This window comes from Herpailurus yagouaroundi, unplaced genomic scaffold (assembly GCF_014898765.1).
Source record: "Herpailurus yagouaroundi ecotype Mexico unplaced genomic scaffold, PumYag 142, whole genome shotgun sequence".
Lineage (NCBI taxonomy): Eukaryota > Metazoa > Chordata > Mammalia > Carnivora > Felidae > Herpailurus > Herpailurus yagouaroundi.
This window is the reverse complement of record NW_024412397.1, coordinates 46,301,141-46,319,695: the sequence shown is the minus strand read 5'-3', so window position 1 is coordinate 46,319,695 and position 18,555 is coordinate 46,301,141. Positions and strand designations below refer to the sequence as shown.

The 18,555-nt window shown below is 40.0% G+C and overlaps 1 protein-coding gene and 1 pseudogene across 1 annotated transcript in view; one reads left to right on the top strand and one right to left on the bottom strand.

Moving 5' to 3' along the window:
* The window catches only part of PSMA8 (proteasome 20S subunit alpha 8), a 50,074-nt gene that overhangs the window by 11,017 nt on the left and 20,502 nt on the right, over positions 1-18,555 (top strand). The window contains exon 2 of the mRNA XM_040479186.1: positions 3,487-3,613. Coding sequence (XP_040335120.1) covers positions 3,487-3,613 — 127 coding nt within the window. The remainder of the gene's footprint in view (positions 1-3,486; positions 3,614-18,555) is intronic.
* On the bottom strand, positions 5,023-6,780 carry LOC121033231 (protein FAM178B-like; annotated as a pseudogene).

Sequence of the window (18,555 nt, the reverse complement as noted above, 5' to 3'; positions counted from 1 at the left end):
AAAAAAAATTGTTTTTTAATAAAAGAAATCCAACTCAAACTGATTTAAGCAAAAAATTAGGATGGATTTGAACAGCATGGGTCCACTTGAACTTTTTACAGTACTGTAAATGTATATCTCTTACTTACAATTTTTTTAATGTTTATTTATTTTTGAGAGAGAGAGAGAGGGAGCACCAGCGGGGCAGGGGGAGAGAAAAAGAGGGAGGCAGAGGATCCAAAGCAGACTCTGCACTGACAGCAGCGTGCCTGGTGCAGTGTTCGAACTCACCAACCTCGAGATCATGACCTGAGTTGAAGTAGGACGCTCAACCAGCTGAGCCACTCAGGGGCCCCATTCCTTATGATTTTCTTAATGTTTTCTTTTCTCTGGCTTACTTTATCATGAGAATAGAGCATATGACATATATAACATGCAAAATGTGTGTTAATCAACTGTTTATATTATCAGTAAGGCTGCCAGTTAACAATAGGCAATTAGTAGTTAAATTTGGGGGAAGTCAAAAGTTATACATGGATTTTCAACTGCATGAGGTGGTAGGGTTGGCACCCCTAACCCCTGCATTGTTCAAGGGTCAACTGTACTGAATCAAGTACCCAAAGGGAGCAGGGGTAAACCTTCCTTTCAGGCTCAGTTACATGGCTACTACGGTCTTCTTGAATAGCCCTAGAACTGGTGTGTCTGTTTCTTTTTCCTTCTTTTCCTCTTCTCTTCCGTCTCTGTGTCCATCTCTTACTTGCTCTTTATATTACTTTCACCCTCAGACATGACCTCCCTAAGAGTAGCTCCTAAATAGTCCTAGGCTCCAGGCTCCTAGCTATAGGTAAAGAATTATCCTGTCTTCCAAACACTTTCAGTAAAACTGTAAGGATTTACTGTTTGACTAGGCTGGGTTGCATTACAGCTCCACCTAAAGACTCCTTATTTTTCCAAGAACAATTGAAGAGCTCTTGTTATCAGAAGGGCAAAAAAACCAGATCTTCATTCTCCCCTGTAACATTTATATTAAAAGATTTGCTTTCATTGTAACTCCTAAAATTCCTGGAATAAATCATAATTGTTTATAGTATGTTACTATTTTTCTGTGTTTGTAGATTCCATTTGTGAAAATCTTGTTTAGAATTAAAAAAAAATTTTTTTTAATGTTTTATTTATTTTTGACAGAGAGAGAGAGACAGACAGACAGACAGACAGAGCATGAGTGAGGGGAGGGGCAGAGAGAGAGAGGGAGACACAGAATCCGAAGCAGGCTCCAAGCTCTGAGCTGTCAGCACAGAGCCTGATGCGGGGCTCAAACTCAACAACCGCGAGATCATGACCTGAGCCCAAGTAGGATGCTAAACCAACTGAGCCACCCAGGCGCCCCTTGTTTAGAATTTTTAACATCAGCTTTCCTAAATGAAAATCACTGGTACCTTTCTTTATTTAGAAAATGTTATATTTGCCAGATTTTAACATTGTTATGTAGCTTTCCAAAAAAAGAGTCAGGAACATTTTTATTTTGATCTGTGCCATGGAATAATTTAAATAACACAGGAATTACCCATAACAGCAGATTAGGAAAAATTCATCCATGAACCTTCTAGGCATGACACTTGTTTTTGAAATTATCCCATGTTTGTTAGAGACTGTGTTGTCTATTATTTTCTTGAGTCAGTATGGGCAGTTTTTTAATTTTTCTAGTCTGTCATCCTTTTCACTAAGGTTTTCATGTTGATTAACTTAGGGTTATAATTTTTAAATTCTTGCTTTTTCACACTTGTATATATTTTTTATGTTTTGCACCTCTTGGCTAGATTAACTGAGATATCTCTTAATTATTCCTTTAAAAGCTATCTCTTGGTATTACTTGTCAATTATATTGTTTTCTCCCTAATCATTAATTTCTGCGTTTTTTCTTATTTTTCCCATTAAGCTTAGCTTAAATATTTGTATTCCTTTTTTAACTTCTTGAGTAACTTATTATTTTACAATGAGATTAGGAATTTTCTTCTGAGAATAATTTTACCCTCATCCAAAAGACTTTGATATTAGGATTTTCATTGTAAACATTTTCTAGTTTGTGTTGGAAGTTTTAATTGCTTTAAGTCAGAATTGTTTAGGTGAGAATCATAAAAATTATCGTATGTGGTGATCAATTAATTTAACTTATTAAAATTTGGGGGAAATATTGAGATTTTCTTGAGCCATAATTTATGTTACATTGTTAGAAAGTCCCATGGCTTTTCCCTATAAGATATAAAGTTCAACATGAGTCTATTAGATGAGGGTGGGATGTAGAGGGAGGGTTGTCGTTTTAGATAGCATGATTAGAGAAAGGCCTGTTAGATAAATTGACAGACTGGAATGAAGTGAGGGAGCAATAAGAGCAAAAGCCTTGCTAAATTATCTTAAGTTTTGTTTAATTGAAAGATGTAATCTCAGGTCTAGTTCTGTATTTAACCTAGTCTATATTTCTGTTTCAATGATACTAATTGAGAGGACACCTATTTGCATAGTTAGTACTAATATCACCCTTGGCCGCAAGGCAATCATAAACACAAATACCAATTATCAAAATATTTAGGTTACCATTGTAATACAAAATTAAACTTCTTCTAGATTACTCTTGAGCCCCTGAGAATATGGGCATGTTTCCACAGAAGACCCAGTTTGAGAACTACTATCCTTACACATTATTCTTTAGACTTTTTCCCACTTCACTCTCAAGGGAAGAGGTGGAGAGAGGAACAATGGGATTCTTCTTGTTGAATTCATGTTAGAATTGAGGTTTTGTTGATCACTGAATTAGAGTGAAGGCATTTGGTCTTTCTCTTGGCTGCTTATGTTCCCCAAGCATTATCTCTCCAAATTGTGAGATACATGGGAGAGCTTTCAGAATTTTAGCTGCTTAATTTTCTAAACTACTTCTACTCCACTACCGGTATTGCCCACTCTACAAGGAATCCATATGGATTCCCAGCATTTTCTTTCATTTTGGTTAAAATTGTTCTATATCTGCTTAGCACTTCTTCAGGTGTATTGCGTGAGTTTAGGACACTCATGTAGTTATAGCATTGGTGGTATATTCTTCCAATCTCGACCTGTTTGTGTTCTGTACTTTTGGGTTTGGAGAATGGAGTAATCCTGTACCTGTGCAGCTGTTTTCTCAGAAGTCAACTTTTCTCATTTTTATTGAATGGTTAAGAGAAAGCCTTTTCCGGGGCACCTGAGTGGCTCAGTCAGTTAAGTGTCCATCTTCAACTCAGGTCATAATCCTGCAGTTTGTGGGTTCGAGCCCCCACATCTCTGTTATCAATACAGAGCCCTCTTCTGATCCTCTGTCTCCCTGTCTCTCTGCCCCTCCCCTGCTCGTGCACTCTCTCTCAAAAATAAACATTAAAAAAAAAAAAAAGAAAAAGACTTTTCCTACAAGTCATGTGGTAGGATAACTTCATTTTAATGTCAAAACTAACAACTAATTGTATTTTTTTAATCACTTGATAGGTTGGAATCCGAGGTACTGATATAGTTGTGCTTGGAGTAGAAAAGAAATCTGTTGCCAAGCTTCAAGATGAAAGAACTGTGAGGAAAATTTGTGCCCTTGATGACCACGTTTGCATGGCTTTTGCAGGTACTTATGGACCTACAGTAGCGATAGAGTATCTTAGTGTAGTAGGGTAACACAGTTGGGCCCCCCCTACAGCTGTCATGCTATATTTACACAACATACAGAGATATGCCCCATTTCTTACTTTGACACAAACAGCATACCCTACCTTTTCTGGAAAATTACACTTCTATAAACATGGATTTCTAATAGTTAGCTTTGATCAAACATAAATGTTAAACAATACATATTATAGTATCCTAATTATGACTGTAGGTAACTGTTTTCTTTTCAAGCTTTTTATTTTTAAATTATAGATAGGAAGTCGTAAAAAAAACACAAGGAAGTTTCCTTTACTGAGTTTCCCCCAATAGTAACATCTTCAAAAACTGATAATTTGAGATTGTTACAAGCCACAGAGTTTATTTAAACAGTTTTACTTGCACTCATTTGCATGTATATGTGTGTGTGTTTTGTAGTTTTGTTAGACGTATCATGTGTGTAAGTTCATGTAACCATCACTGCAATCAAGATACACAACTCTTCATTAACACAAGACCACTTCATGCTAGTCCTCTTCATCTCTAACCTCTGGCAACAATAATCCTCTCTCTTCTCCATCTCTATAATTTTGTCATTTTGAGAATGTTATATGAATAGAATCCTGTGATATATAATCATTTAATCTTGGCTTTTCTCGTTCAGCATAATTCCCCTACAGTTCATCCAAGTTGTTGCATATGTCAATAGTCACTTGCTTTTTATTGCTGAATAGTGTCCCATGATATGGATCTACCACACTTTGTTTTCCAGAGTGGTTGAACTGTTTTACATTCCTACTAGCAGTATATGAATGATTCATTTTCTCTGCATCCTCAGCAGCCTTTGGTGTTGTTACTTCTTTAAATTTTAGATATTTTTATGAGTGTGTCGTGATATATCATTGTGGGTTTAGTGTGCATTTGACTCATGGCTAATGATGTTGAACATAATTTTCCTGTGCTTATTTGCCTCCATATAGCAAACAAGACGTTTTTCTTGTCATGTGTGCTTGTGCACGCACCCATTTTCTTTTTTACTTTCTTTCTTTTTTTGTTTGAAATAAGACTTTAATGTGCACAAAGAAAGTTCACGTTAGTGACAGAGAGAGGAAGGAGGGTGAGGAGGTCCCAGGAAGTCCAAGGAAACTGGAGTGTGGAGACAAAGGCCGTGGGGCAGAGGAAGTGGCTGGGAGGGAAGGAGAGCAGAGGGGTGGGCCAGGCAGGGCCAGGCTGCATCCTTGCCTGGTGGGAGTCAGGGGCAGTGTGGAGGCAGGCTCTTACTTCATCACAGTGGCCTTCCTCTGGCCTCCATTCTTCACTTCCTTCTGTTGTCTGAGCCCTGTTCACTTCCTGCCAGAGCCTAGAGCCTGGGGCCATCCCTGCCCTGCTCCTTTAGTCTTTCCAGGGGCTGAAGTACTGGGCCTGCGGCCAGCAGTGGGGCCAGCAGCACCTTCCAGCAGATATCGGTCTGGGCAGCTAGGTCCTTGAGTCTGGTCGGGTGCGTGGCCTGGGGGCCCTCCCGGGTATGGTTGCTGAGAGGCGGTCCAACTGCATGCATGGCTGCTGCAGCACTCCCCATTGGTCTGGAGTAATGTCCTGCAGCTGACCACCACCCCAGCGAGTGTCAGAAGAGTGGGACACAGGGAGCAAACATTATGGTCTTGTTTGGTGCTGGCCTTTTGCTATCGCTCCTGGCACGGTGGCAAGGTCTCAGAGCCCAGGTACTGCCTGAGGGATGATGGCCTCCTGAGGCTCAGGAGCTGGCTGAGCAAAGACAGCTGGGCCTTCTCTTGCCAGAGAGGGAGTAGTGTCTCTTGCTGGTCCAGCATCCGTGCAACAACCACAAGGCTGAGCTGGCTTTGAAGTTGCCTAGTCTGGGAGGTCAGAAAGAACTATGCAAGTACCAGCAGATTGTGGCAGTACTCTGACACCTTGCTCGGGGTGCAGCACAGCTGCTGGAGCTTCCCTAGCCACCCCTGGAAGTTCTCGACCAGCAGAAGGCAGAGATTGATGGCGATCAGGCTTGGGCAGCAGGTGGAGCCCCACGTCCAGGCTGACTCAGCACAGCGGCTCCATCAGGCCCAAGAGGTCCCTGGCTGGGCCGGGGCACACAGTGTCAGGAACTTATGGATGTAGCTTGGGCTGATGTCCAAGGCAGTCTCTGGGGGAGTGTCCTGCTGCTCACTTCAGCTCAGGCTACTGTTATTGTTTTTTAGTGGTTTTTTAAAAAATTTATTATTTTATTTTGAGAGAGAGAGAGAGAGCAGGGGAAGGGCAGAGAGTAAGAGAGAAACTCCCAAGCAGGGTCCACGCTGTCAGCACAGAGCCCAACGCAGGGCTTAATCTCACAGTTAATGAGATCATGATCTGAGCCGAGGTCAAGAGTCAGATGTTTGACTGACTGAGCCACCCAGGTGCCCCATGGCCACTGTCATTTTTAAGCACTCTCCCACTGTGCCAACAGGGCCCCTGCAGGCCCAGAGCAGGGTTGCAGGCTCCCAGGATGTGAAATGCCTTCATGACCTCTTGCAGCAAAGGGGCACCACCAGTGCTTGTCTCCGTCAGACTGATGGAAGAGCCCGTCCATGTCGAGATCCCATAGGAGGCCAAAGACTCCTGAAGAAGTTTCTGGAGACTGTGTCAGCAGCTGGAAGAGCCTCTGGAGCAGGAGCACCAGGTAGTCAGGGGTGTGCAGGTAGAGGCCGCACCAGGTAGTCAGGGGTGTGCAGGTAGAGGCCGCACAGGAAGGAGAGCTGCTGGGCCGACGGGCAGTGAGGAACAGCCCTTCCAGGTGGCTGTGTGACTTCAGGTGTAAACAATCCAGGATGCAACACAGGGGGTACAGCTGGGTAGAAACAGTCTGTCCAGGATGTGCTGGTGGAATGACCTGCAGTGACGTGAAAAATCTCTCCACCAGCATCCTGTGCCCAAGTGTGGCAGGCACTTCATCTTCATCCAGACCAGGGAGTCAAGGTCGGGACAGTTGTGCAGAAGCAGCTCCTCTTGCCCTTGCTCCAGGGCCTGTTCCTCCTTCTCCTGCACTGAGTGATCTAAGCTATTGACGTAGGTCTGTGAGGCCACAGAGGTGAACTGGAACAAGGTGTGGGTGTCCACCACTGGAGCCAGAGTCTTCGGGCTTGGGACTGCCATGTTCGAGAACAGCTCCTCCAGTGAGGCCAGGCTTCCCTGGAGGTCTGAGTCCTGGGGTCTTGCTCTAACTCTTCAGGCAGCTTGTGGGCCCACGTCCTCCAGCTCTGAGGCCCTGCCATGGCCACACACCTTTGGGCTGGAGCCCCCCTGCCAGCCTGTGGTACCCTCAGGTCCAGGAACTCTACAGGCAGTGGGTTTCAGTCATTGGGGAACATATCCTCAGCCGCCTGCACCTTGGGCTTCCATGACAACGTGGGAGTTGGAGCTGAGGTGGGACTGCAGCAACACGGGGCAGGGTAGAGGAGTCTCTGGTACAGAGGTGCTCGAAGCAGCCGCCCTTCAGGTTGGGAAACAGGATGGACATCACCGCAGCTGTCTGGACCCCTTCTCTCTGAGGAAGGGCTAGTGGTGTCTTCTGGGGCCTGGCCGTCTGCAGACAGCAGGACGTTTTTTCCTCCAGGGCCGCCAGGCCTCCCCATGGCCCCAGTGTTGCATATGAGCAGGTTGCGCCTGGGCAGGCAACAGCCGCCTACCACTCGGACACGGGCACACGGCCACATGCACCCATTTTCTAACGATCCTTTTTCAAACCAGGATTTTACATTGATTATTAAGCAAAAAAATAGCCTTTATCTTTCTGTCTTAAAAAAGTAATCATCTTGGGGCACCTGGTGGCTCAGTCGGTTAAGCGTCCAACTCTTGATTTTGGCTCAGGTCATGATCTTGAGGTTCATGGGATCCAGCTTCACATGGCAGAACCTGGTTGGGATTCTCTCTCTCCCTCTTTCTACCCCTCCCTCAAGTGTGTGATCATTCTCTTTTTCTCTCTCTCTCAAAATAAATAAATAAAAATTTAAAAAGAATAACAAACACCTTTTTTTTTTTTTCAACGTTTATTTATTTTTGGGACAGAGAGAGACAGAGCATGAATGGGGGAGGGGCAGAGAGAGAGGGAGACACAGAATCGGAAACAGGCTCCAGGCTCTGAGCCATCAGCCCAGAGCCTGACGTGGGGCTCGAACTCACGGACCGCGAGATCGTGACCTGGCTGAAATCGGACGCTTAACCGACTGCGCCACCCAGGCGCCCCAGCAAACACCTTTAAAAACAGCCACCTTGCCACAAAACAAATTTTGATAAATTTTTGAAAGATCGAAATCATACAAAGTATCATTTGCAATCAAAATGAAATAAAACTAGAAATCAACAGAAGGAAAGCTGAAAAATTTCACAGATGTGTGGGAATTAAAAATACAGTTGACCCTTGAATGACACAGGTTTGAACTACACAGGTCCACATATATGTAGATTTTTTTACATACAGCATTGTAAATATATTTTCCTTATGATTTTCTTAATAACCTTTTTTCTCTAGCTTACTGTGTTTTAAAAATACAGCATATAATACATATAACATACAAAATATATGTTAATTGACTATGTTATCAATAAGGCTTTCAGGCAACAGTAGGCTATTAGTAGTTAAGTTTTTTGAGGAGTCAAAAGTTATGTGCAGATTTCACTTGGGGGGGTCAGTTAGTGCCCCAGTGCTCACATTGTTCAAGGGTCAAGTGTACTCCTAAAAAATCCATTGACCAAAGAAGAAATCACAAGAGAAATCAGAAAATATCTTGAGACAAATGAAAATGAAAACACAACATGTCAGACTTATGGAATGCAACAAAAGCAGTGCTAAGAGGATAATGTGTGGCTATAACCATTTACTTTAAAAAAAAAAAAGATTTCAATTCAGTAGCCTATTCTTACACCTTAAGAACTAGAAAAAGAAGAACTAACCCTAAGGCTACCACCAGGAAGGAAATAATAAAGGAAGATAGGGAAAATAAAAGATTATAAGAAAAAAAAGGTATATAAAACAGAGAATAGGAAAGCAAGAGAGAAAAATCAATAAACCCAATACTTGGTTCTTTGAAAAGATCAATACTATTGACAAACCATTAACTAGGTAGACTGAGAATAAAAGAAGACCTAATTAAAAGTAGAAATGAAAAAGGGAACATTACTAATAATTTTACAGAAATAAAAAGGATTATCAGAGAGTACTATGAGCAATCATATACCAACAAATGAGATAATCTAGAAGAAATTGACGTATTTCTTGAAACATACAAATTACCTGAAGTTACTCAGGATGAAATAGAAAATCTCAACAGATGTATAGTAAGTCAACCAGTGATCAAAAACCCAATTAAAAGAAACAAACACAAACAACAAAAAACATGACCTGATGGTTTCCCTGGTGAATTCTACCAAGCATTTAAAAAAGAATTAATACCAGTCACTCTCAAACTCTTCCAAAAAATTGAAAAAGAAAGAACACTTCCAAACTCAATATTCTATGAGGCCAGCCTTACCATGATACCAAAACCAGACAAAGACACTACCAGAAAAGAAAACTACACGTATAAATATTGATGTAAAAATCCTCACCAAAATACTAGCAAACCAAATTCAGCAAATTAAAGGATTTATGTGTTGTAACCAAGTGGCCTTTATTCCTGGAGTGCCAAGATAGTTCAACACTTGAAAATCAATCAACGTACTATATTACATCAACAAAATGAAGAGAAAAGCAGCATGATCATCTCAATCGATTCTGAAAAAGCATTTGACAAAATTCCATACCCTTTCATGATGAAAACACTCAACAAACTAGGAATAGAAGGAAAAGACCTCAACATAACAAAAGCCATTTATGAAAAACTCACAGCAAACATCATACCCAGTTGCGAAAGACTGAAAGTTTTTCCTCTAAGATCAGGAATAAGTCAAGGATGTCTGCTTTTGCCACTTCTATTTAACATAATAAGGAAAGTCCTAGTGTGAGCAATTAGGCAAGAAAAGAAAAGGCATCTAAATTGGAAAGGAATAAGATTAGCTTTGTTTATGGATGACGTGATCTTGTATATAGAAAACCCTAAGGATTAAAAAAAAAAAAAACAACACAACATTGTCAGAGGTAATAAATGAAATTGAAATTGAAATAAATGAATTGAAAAAAGTTGCAGGAAACAATGTCAACACACACAAAAATTAGTTGCTTATCTATATACTGACAATGAACAATCTGAAAAGGAAAATTAAGAGAAATAATTCTATTTACAATGGTATAAAAAATACTAAAATACTTAGAAATTTAACTAAGGAGGCAAAAGACTTGTATGTTGAAAACTATAAAACATTTCTGAAAGAAATTTAAGAAGACACAAATAAATGGAAAGACATCCCCTGATCATGGATTAGAAGATTAATATTGTTAAGATATCAGTACTACCCAAAGCAATGATTCGGTATATCCCTGTCAAATTTCCAATGAGTTTTTTTCAGAAACAGAAAAAACTAAAATTCATATAGAACCTTGAAACAGTCTTGGAAAATTACAAATCTGGACAACTCATGCTTCCTGATTTCAAAACTTGTCAAACCACTGCAGTACTAACATAAAGATGGACATATAGGGGCTCCTGGATGACTCAGTGCTTTAAGCGGCTGACTCTTGATTTCAGCTCAGGTCATAATCTCAAGGTTCTCTCTGAGAGCCTCTCTCTCTCTCTCTGAGAGCGATCTCTCTCTCTCTCTCCCCCTCCCCCCCCAAATAAATAAATAAACCTAAAACAAAAACATATGGACATACAGACCAATAGAATATAATGGGCAGCCCAGAAATAATCCTCATATACATGGCCAAATGATTTTTGACAAGATTGTCAAGAGTATTTAATGGGGAAAAGATAGTCTTTTCAACAAATGGTTCTGGGGAAACTGAATATCTAAATGTTAAAGAATAAAACCTTAGCTAACATTATATGCAAAAATTAACTCAAAATGAATTAACTAATGGGGTACTTGGGTGGCTCAGTCAGTTTGGCTCAGGTCATGATCTCGTGGTCCATGAGTTCGCGCCCCATGTCTGGCTCCGTACTGACATCTCAGAGCCTGGAGCCTGCATCGGATTCTGTGTCTCCCTCTCTCTCTGCCCCTTCCCCACTCATGCTGTGTCTCTCTCTGTCTCAAAAATAAATAAACACTAAAAATAAAAATTTTTTAAATGAATTAACTACGCATAAAACCTAATGCTTTAAAACTCAGAGGAATACATAGGAGAAAAGTTTTGTGAAATTGGATTTGACAGTGATTTTTTGGATTAAAAAAATGTAAATTGGACTACCTCATAATCAAAACTTGTAATGCATCAAAGGACAAAGTCGACAGTGAAAAGGCAGTCTATGAAATGGGAGAAAATATTTGCAAAATTATATGTCTGAAAGGATTGATAACCAGAATATATAAAGAATACTTAGGGGTGCCTGGGTGGCGCAGTCGGTTAAGCGTCCGACTTCAGCCAGGTCACGATCTCGCGGTCCGCGAGTTCGAGCCCCGCGTCGGGCTCTGGGCTGATGGCTCAGAGCCTGGAGCCTGTTTCCGATTCGGTGTCTCCCTCTCTCTCTGCCCCTCCCCCGTTCATGCTCTGTCTCTCTCTGTCCCAAAAATAAATAAACGTTGGGAAAAAAAAAATTAAAAAAAAAAAAAAAAGAATACTTAGAACACAACAACAAAGAAGCAGACACCCCAATTCAAAAATAAGCAAAGACTTAAAAGATATGTCTCCAAAGAAGAGATACAAATGGCCAATAAACACATGAAAAAATGCTCAACATAACTAATCATTAGAGAAAATGAAAATCAAAACCACAATGAATCACCACTTCACATCCATTAGGATGGCTATTATAAGAAATAAATAAAGAAATAAATAAAAAGAATGTGGAGAATTCCCTTATGCACTGTTGGTGAGAATGTAAAATGGTGTAGTCACTATTGAAAACAATATGGCAAATTCATAAAAAAGTAAATATTGAATTACCGTGTGATCCAACCATTCCACTTCTGGGTATATATCTAAAAGAACTGAGAGCAGTGACTCAAAGAGATATTTGTATGCCCATATTCATAACAGTATTAATCACAGTAGCTAAAAGATGGAAACAACCCAGGTGTCCATCAATGGATGAATGGGTAAACATAATGTGCTATATGTATACAGTGGAATATAATTCAGCCCTAAAAAAAGAAAGAAATTCTGAAACATACTACTACGTGGAAGAATCTTGAAGACCTTATAGTAAGTGAAATAAGCAGTCATAATAGGCTAATTACTATATGGTTCCATTTATATGAGAATGCTATTTGTCAAATTCATAGACACAGAGAATAGAATGGTGGTTGCCAGGGTCTGTCGGGGAGGGGAAATGGAAGGTTATTTCATGGGCTCAGAGTTTCAGTTTGAGAAGATAAAAATTCCCAGAGATGGGTGGTGATGATTTCCCAAACACTGAAAATATACTTTTTAAAAAAAATTTTTTTTAATTTATTTTTGAGACAGAGACAGAGCATGAGCAGGGGAGGGGCAGAGAGAGGGGGAGACACAGAATCTGAAGTGGGCTCCAGGCTCTGAGCTGTCAGCACAGAGCCCGAGGCGGGGCTCCAACTCACGGAGCATGAGATCATGACCTGAGCTGAAGTTGGACACTCAACCGACTCAGCCACCCAGGTGCCCCCCCCTTTTTTTTAATTGTTTTTAATGTTATTTATTTATTTTAGGAGAAAGAGAGACAGCATGAGCGGGGGAGGAGCAGAGAGAGGGAGACAGAATCCGAAGCAGGCTCCAGGCTCTGAGCTGTCAGTACAGAGCCCGATGTGGGGCTCGAACTCATGAACTGTGAGATCATGACCTGAGCCAAAGTCAGATGCTTAACCGACTGAGCCACCAGGCACCCCAAACACTGCAAATATTCTTAACTCCACTGAACTGTAAGCTTAGAAATGGTTAAAATGGTAAATTTTATGATATATATTTTACTTCAATAAAAGAAAAAAAATTTAAAAAGAAATCATCCTAGTATAAAAGATACGGAATGCTTTAACTTCTGATATGCATAATTTTCTGACTATAATATAAAAATAATTTTAATATGAATTTGACTTTTTAGCAGAGTAAAATAAGCATTTAGTAATATTCTCCCCCACATGTTAATTGACCTTTGTAGTCGGAAAACACCTAAATGTCTGTTACTGGGAAGTAGTATAATTAGCCATTGCATATCCAAGGAGTTGCTTAAAAGTACGGGCTCCAGAACCATACCAACTGGATTCTTAGCCAAACTCCACTGCCCACTACATCTATAATTGTGGGCAAGGTACTTAACTATTGCTGCTTGCCTCAGTTTAGTCTTCTTTAACGTGAGGTTAAGGATAGTGTGTACCTTACTGATTTGTTACAAGAATTAAATGAATTAATACATAAAAAACATTTAGAACAAAGTCTGGCATATATTATTACTATTACACTACAATTACTACTACTACCGTGTTATCATTCTTATTATTTAGTAGCAGTTAAAAAAGGAGGCCACAGGATCTGTCCATATTGACATGAGAAGTATCCACAATATATATTAGTAATAGTGGGTTACTGAATAATACGTATAATTTGTATGGTAGCTTTTATTCCTGCTGTTGGAATATGTTGTGTTGAGTACATATCAGAAAAAAATAGTTCCATCTTGAAAAAAAAAATCACATTCTTTTATCAGTATTGTTATTACATTGTACTTTTAATGTTTAAAAAATAGCTTTTAGGAAAAAAATCAAAGACTTTGAAAAAATAATTCATGTACCATGTAGAATTTCATTTAAAAGTAGAAATTCTACAGTGTGATAGTATCTTCAAGATAAAGTTGTGGTGTGAATTTAAAAGCACTAGACAGAGGACTTATTTCTTCTATAGATTGCTTATTTATAGAGACAGTAAAATTGTAGTTTTCTTTTTTTTTTAAGTGTTTATTTAAATTCCAATTAGTAGGGGCACCTGGGTAGCTCAGTAGGTTGAGTGTCCAACTCTTGATTTCAGTTCAGGCCATGATCTCAGAGTCGTGAGATCGAGCCCACCATTGGGCTCCTCACTGAGCATGGGGCCGGCTTAAGAGTCTCTCCCTCTGCCCCTCTCCTCCACTCACATACTCTTTCTCTCTGAAATAAAAGATAAAAATAAAAAATTCTGGTCCGTTAACATACAGTGTAATATTAGTTTCAGGTGCACAGTACAGTGAGTCAACACTTCCTGATCACCCAGTGATCATCACAAGTGCACTCCTTAATTCCTATCACCTATTTAACTTATACCCCTCCACCTCTCCTCTTGTAACCATCAGTTTGATCCCTATAATTAAGAGTCTGTTCCTTGGTTTCCTCTTTTTTTCTCCCTTTGCTCATTTGTTTCGTTTCTTAAATTCCACATATAAGTGAAATCATATGGTATTTGTCTTTCTCTGACTGACTTATTTCACTTAGCAGCTATCTCTAGCTCTATACACGGTGTTGCAAATGGCAAGATTGTGTTCTATTTATGGCTGAGTTGTATTCTGGTGTGTGTGTGTGTGTGTGTGTGTGTGTGTGTGTGTGTGTATGTATATACACCACATCTTTTTAAAAACTTTTTTTACTGTTTCTTTTTGAGAAATAGAAAGTGTGAGTGGGGGAGGGGGAGAGAGAGAGTGAGACACAGAATCCAAGCAGGCTCCAGGCTCTGAGCTGTCAGCACAGAGCCTGACAAGGGGCTCAAACTCATGAACCATGAGATCATGACCTGAGCCGACGTTGGATGAGTCGACTGAGCCACCGAGGCACTCCCCGTCCCCCACCCCGACATCTTCTTTATACATTCTTCAATCAGTGACACTTAGGCTGTTTCCATAATTTGGCTATTCTAGATAATGCTGCTATAAACATCGAGGTGCATGTATCCCTTTGAATTAGTATTTTTGTATTCTTTGGGTAAATACCTAGTAGTGTGATTGCTGGATTGCAGAGTGGTGGTATTTTTAACTTTTTGAGGAACTGCCGTACTGTTTTCTGGAGTGGCTGCACTAGTTTGCATTTCGGCTAACAGTGCAAGAGAGTTCCTTTTTCTCCACATCCTGGCCAACACCTGTTGTTTCTTCTGGTGTTGATTTTAGCCATTCTGACAGGGAAATAGTATTTCCCTAATGATGAGTGATGTTGCACATCCTTTCATGTGTCTGTTGGTTATCTGTATGGTTTTTTTGAAAAGATGTCTGTTTATGTCTTCTGCCCATTTTTAAATTGAATTGTTTGGTTTTAGGGTGTTGTTTTAGAAGTTCTTTACATATTTTAGATACTAACCCTTTATCAGATATGGCATATCTTCTCCCATTCCATAAGGAGAACAAATATTGTTACAATGTCGATTCTACAATCTACACATTTAATGCTATCCCTATCAAAATACCAACAGCATTTTTCACAGAATCTAGGACAAACAATTTTAAAATTTGTATGGAACCACAAAAGACCCCGAGTAGCCAAAGCAGCCTTGAAAAAGAAAAGCAAAGCCAGAGGCATCACAATTCCAGACTTCAAGTTATATTACAAAGCTGTAGTGATCAAAATAGTATGGTACTGGCACAAACATAGACACATAGGTCAATGGAACAGAATAGAAAACCCAGAAATGAACCCACAAATATATGTTCAATCTTTTACAAAGCAGGAAGGAATATCCAATGAAAAAGACAGTCTCCTCAACAAGTGGTGTTGGAAAAACTAGATAGCAACATGCAAAAGACTGAAACTGGACCACTTTCTTATACCCTACACGAAGGTAAATTCAAAAGGGATTAAAGACCTAACTGTGAGGCATGAAATCATAACTCTCCTAGAAGAGAGCATAGTAATTTCTTTGACATCAGCCTTAGCAACTTCTTTTTAGATAAGTCTCCTGAGGCAAGGGAGACAAAAACAAAAATAAACTATTGGGACTTTATCAAAATAAAAAGCTTCTGCACAGTGAAAGAAACAATCAGCAAACTAAAAGGTAACTCATAGAATGTGAAATTGCAATTTTCAGTTGTATCTTTAAGTAAAATGTGTTCTCTTTTTCTTAGCCATTTAGTATTGATTAGTGTAACTTCTGTTTCCTACGTTAAATAACTATTACTCATATGGTTTGGCAAATTTATTACTAATTTTTTTTCTTGTGTCAGTTATGTCACTCCTTCCTAAATATACTTCTATGTTTCTATGGTTTTGGATCATATTTACATTGTAAAGGGGAAATAACATAGAAATCTCCTCTCTCATCACATTTTGTGATTGAACAAAGCTTTTAATCCATAGAATAGGCAAGTCAATCTCCTCTCATTTCTTTCTCTTATATAACAAATTTTATAAAACATGTTTTAACTTTTTAAGTGAACTCTACCCCCAACATGGGGCTTGAACTCATGACCCCAAAATCAAGAGTTGCATGCTCTACTGATTGAGCCAGCTAGGTGCCCCTCATCTTTTTTTTTTTTTTTAATGGAGAACACTCTATGACATGTATGTGAAAACCCAATAGAGAAGTTCCTTTATAGGTTTTTAACATTTTTAAAAATAAGCTCTATTCCCAATGTGGGGCTTGATCTCACCACCCCAAGATCCAGAGTCACATGCTCTACCGACTAAGCCAGCCAGCCACCTCTCTCATATAACATTTACAAGAGAAGAAAATTGGTTTTTCCCTTAACTATCTGATTAAAATTTGCACCCTACCCATGAGGGTTAGGGTGATTCTTAGTGGCATATTGTGACAGGTTCTTCATTGTTGACTACTATTATCTATCTTCAGGGACTGATAATTCATCTAGGTTTGTAGAAACACAATTTGAAATGGCGGGGAAGTGGAACATGAGTTTGTGACTGCAAAAGACTGATGTTATGTGAGAAATGACAGTTTCAGAGATTTTGTGAATGCATTTTCTGGGCAGTATGGTATTAAGAGAGTGGGAAAGAAACCGGCCATGTGAAGGTCAAATGCCAAAAGTCTTTAATAGAAATGTTTGCAGGGAAGTCAGTTAAGATGGCAGAGAAGAATGAAGACCCTGAACTTGTCTCATCTCTGAAACACAGCTAGATTAGTACCAAGCCAATTTGAACACCTAGGAGATTGTTCTGAGGATTAACACAACAATCTGCATAACTTTAGCCACAGAACTCAGTGGCTACACAGTGCAGAGAGGTGAACTGGGGGAGAGAAAAGCTGCAGAGGCTGGGGAGCTGTTTTTGCGGAGAGAAGACAGAGAAAGAAAGGAGACGAATACAGCACATTGGGATCATGCAAGAAAAGCACTCTCCTGAAAGTAGCTGGAGAGAAGGAGAGAGTGTGAAAACACTTGCAGGGGACTGAACCAGAAATTTGTTCCCCAAAACCATTGACAGGAGGAAAGGAGAGGGTTTCAATACCACCAGAATTCTATAAACAGTGCAGCACAGAATCTTAACTTTTGGAGGTCAGTGCCTGGCAGTGCTCTGGTGAGGAAGCAAAGCAAATCCCCAGAAACAGGCAGTGTGGCCTGAAGGGTCCATGTGCCACATGAGGAGAAGCAGTTCTCCTGCTCAGAGTGCATTTGGTAGGGGCCATACGGCCTCCCCACAGGCAAAGGTCCCAGCAGACCCCAGAGAGCAGCCATTTTTGCTGACACTGGAACAAAGATGCCAGGATGAGGTAAAGCCTGGCACCAGCTGCATGATGTGGTTTGCCATAAACTCTGAACCTGTGCTCCCATGTGATTGTACAGAAGTTTTCTGGGGCAAACTGGCACATGGCCACTGCTCAGTGATACCCTCCCGCAGAGAGTCAGTGCAGGTCCAAGCTGCAGGAGTCTCTGAACTGTGGTGTTTTGAAACACAACCCCATCTGAGTGAAAACTCTGGAGGGAGGTGCCACCTGACAGGCAGACAACTTGGACATGGATAAAATAGAAGCAGGGAATGGATGGAGGCCTGAAACAAAGGAGGGGTGTTTGATCCTGAGTCGGTGAGAGCCTGAAGTTTCTGTGCCAGAGACTAGGGAGTTGGGTGAAGCCATCTCTGCCTCTCCCACACACAGGCATGCATGCACCATGGCCACACAACACTGATCCACCCAATAAGCTATGCAGCACCACCTAGTGGAGCATGGAGCCTTTACACTAAGCCCTGCCCAACTGCACCCTCCAAGCACATCCCCTAGAAGATTGGTACAGGTCATGTCACCTGCTTAGTATACGGACTATAGAAGGCTTCATAGTTTCAGTCGTAGGGGAAACGGGATGTAACTTCATTTGGGTTTCATTCTGTTTGCTGGTTCAATTGTCTTGTTCGTTTTCTTTGCTTCTGTTTTTGCTTAAATATTAGTTTTCTTTTTTCTTCTTTTTTCCTCATTCTTGGATACAGAAAGATAAATATTTTTTTTACATTACTTTTTAAATTTTTTACTCTACTTCATTTTCTTTATTTCGTTCTCTTTGTTTTTTAATTTTTAATTTTTTTCTTTTTTTCATTTCTTTTCCTTTTTTCTCTATCAAGCTTTTTCAGTAAGCAGACCAAAGCACACCTATGATCTAGATTCCTTTATTTGATTTTTTTGTTTTTAATTTTTTAATTTAATTTTTTTTATTTTTTTCTTCCTCTAAAATGGCAAAATGAAGGAATTCACCCCAAAAGAAAGAACAGGAAGAAATGACAGCCAGGGGCTTAACACAGATATAAGCAAGATGTCTGAACTAGAATTTAGAACCACGATAATAAGAATACTAGCTGGGGTTGAAAAAAGCATAGAATCCCTTTCTGTGGAAATAAAAAATAAAATCTAGTCAGGATGAAATTAAAAATGCTGTAACCGAGATGCAATCTTAAATGGATGCAATGATGGCA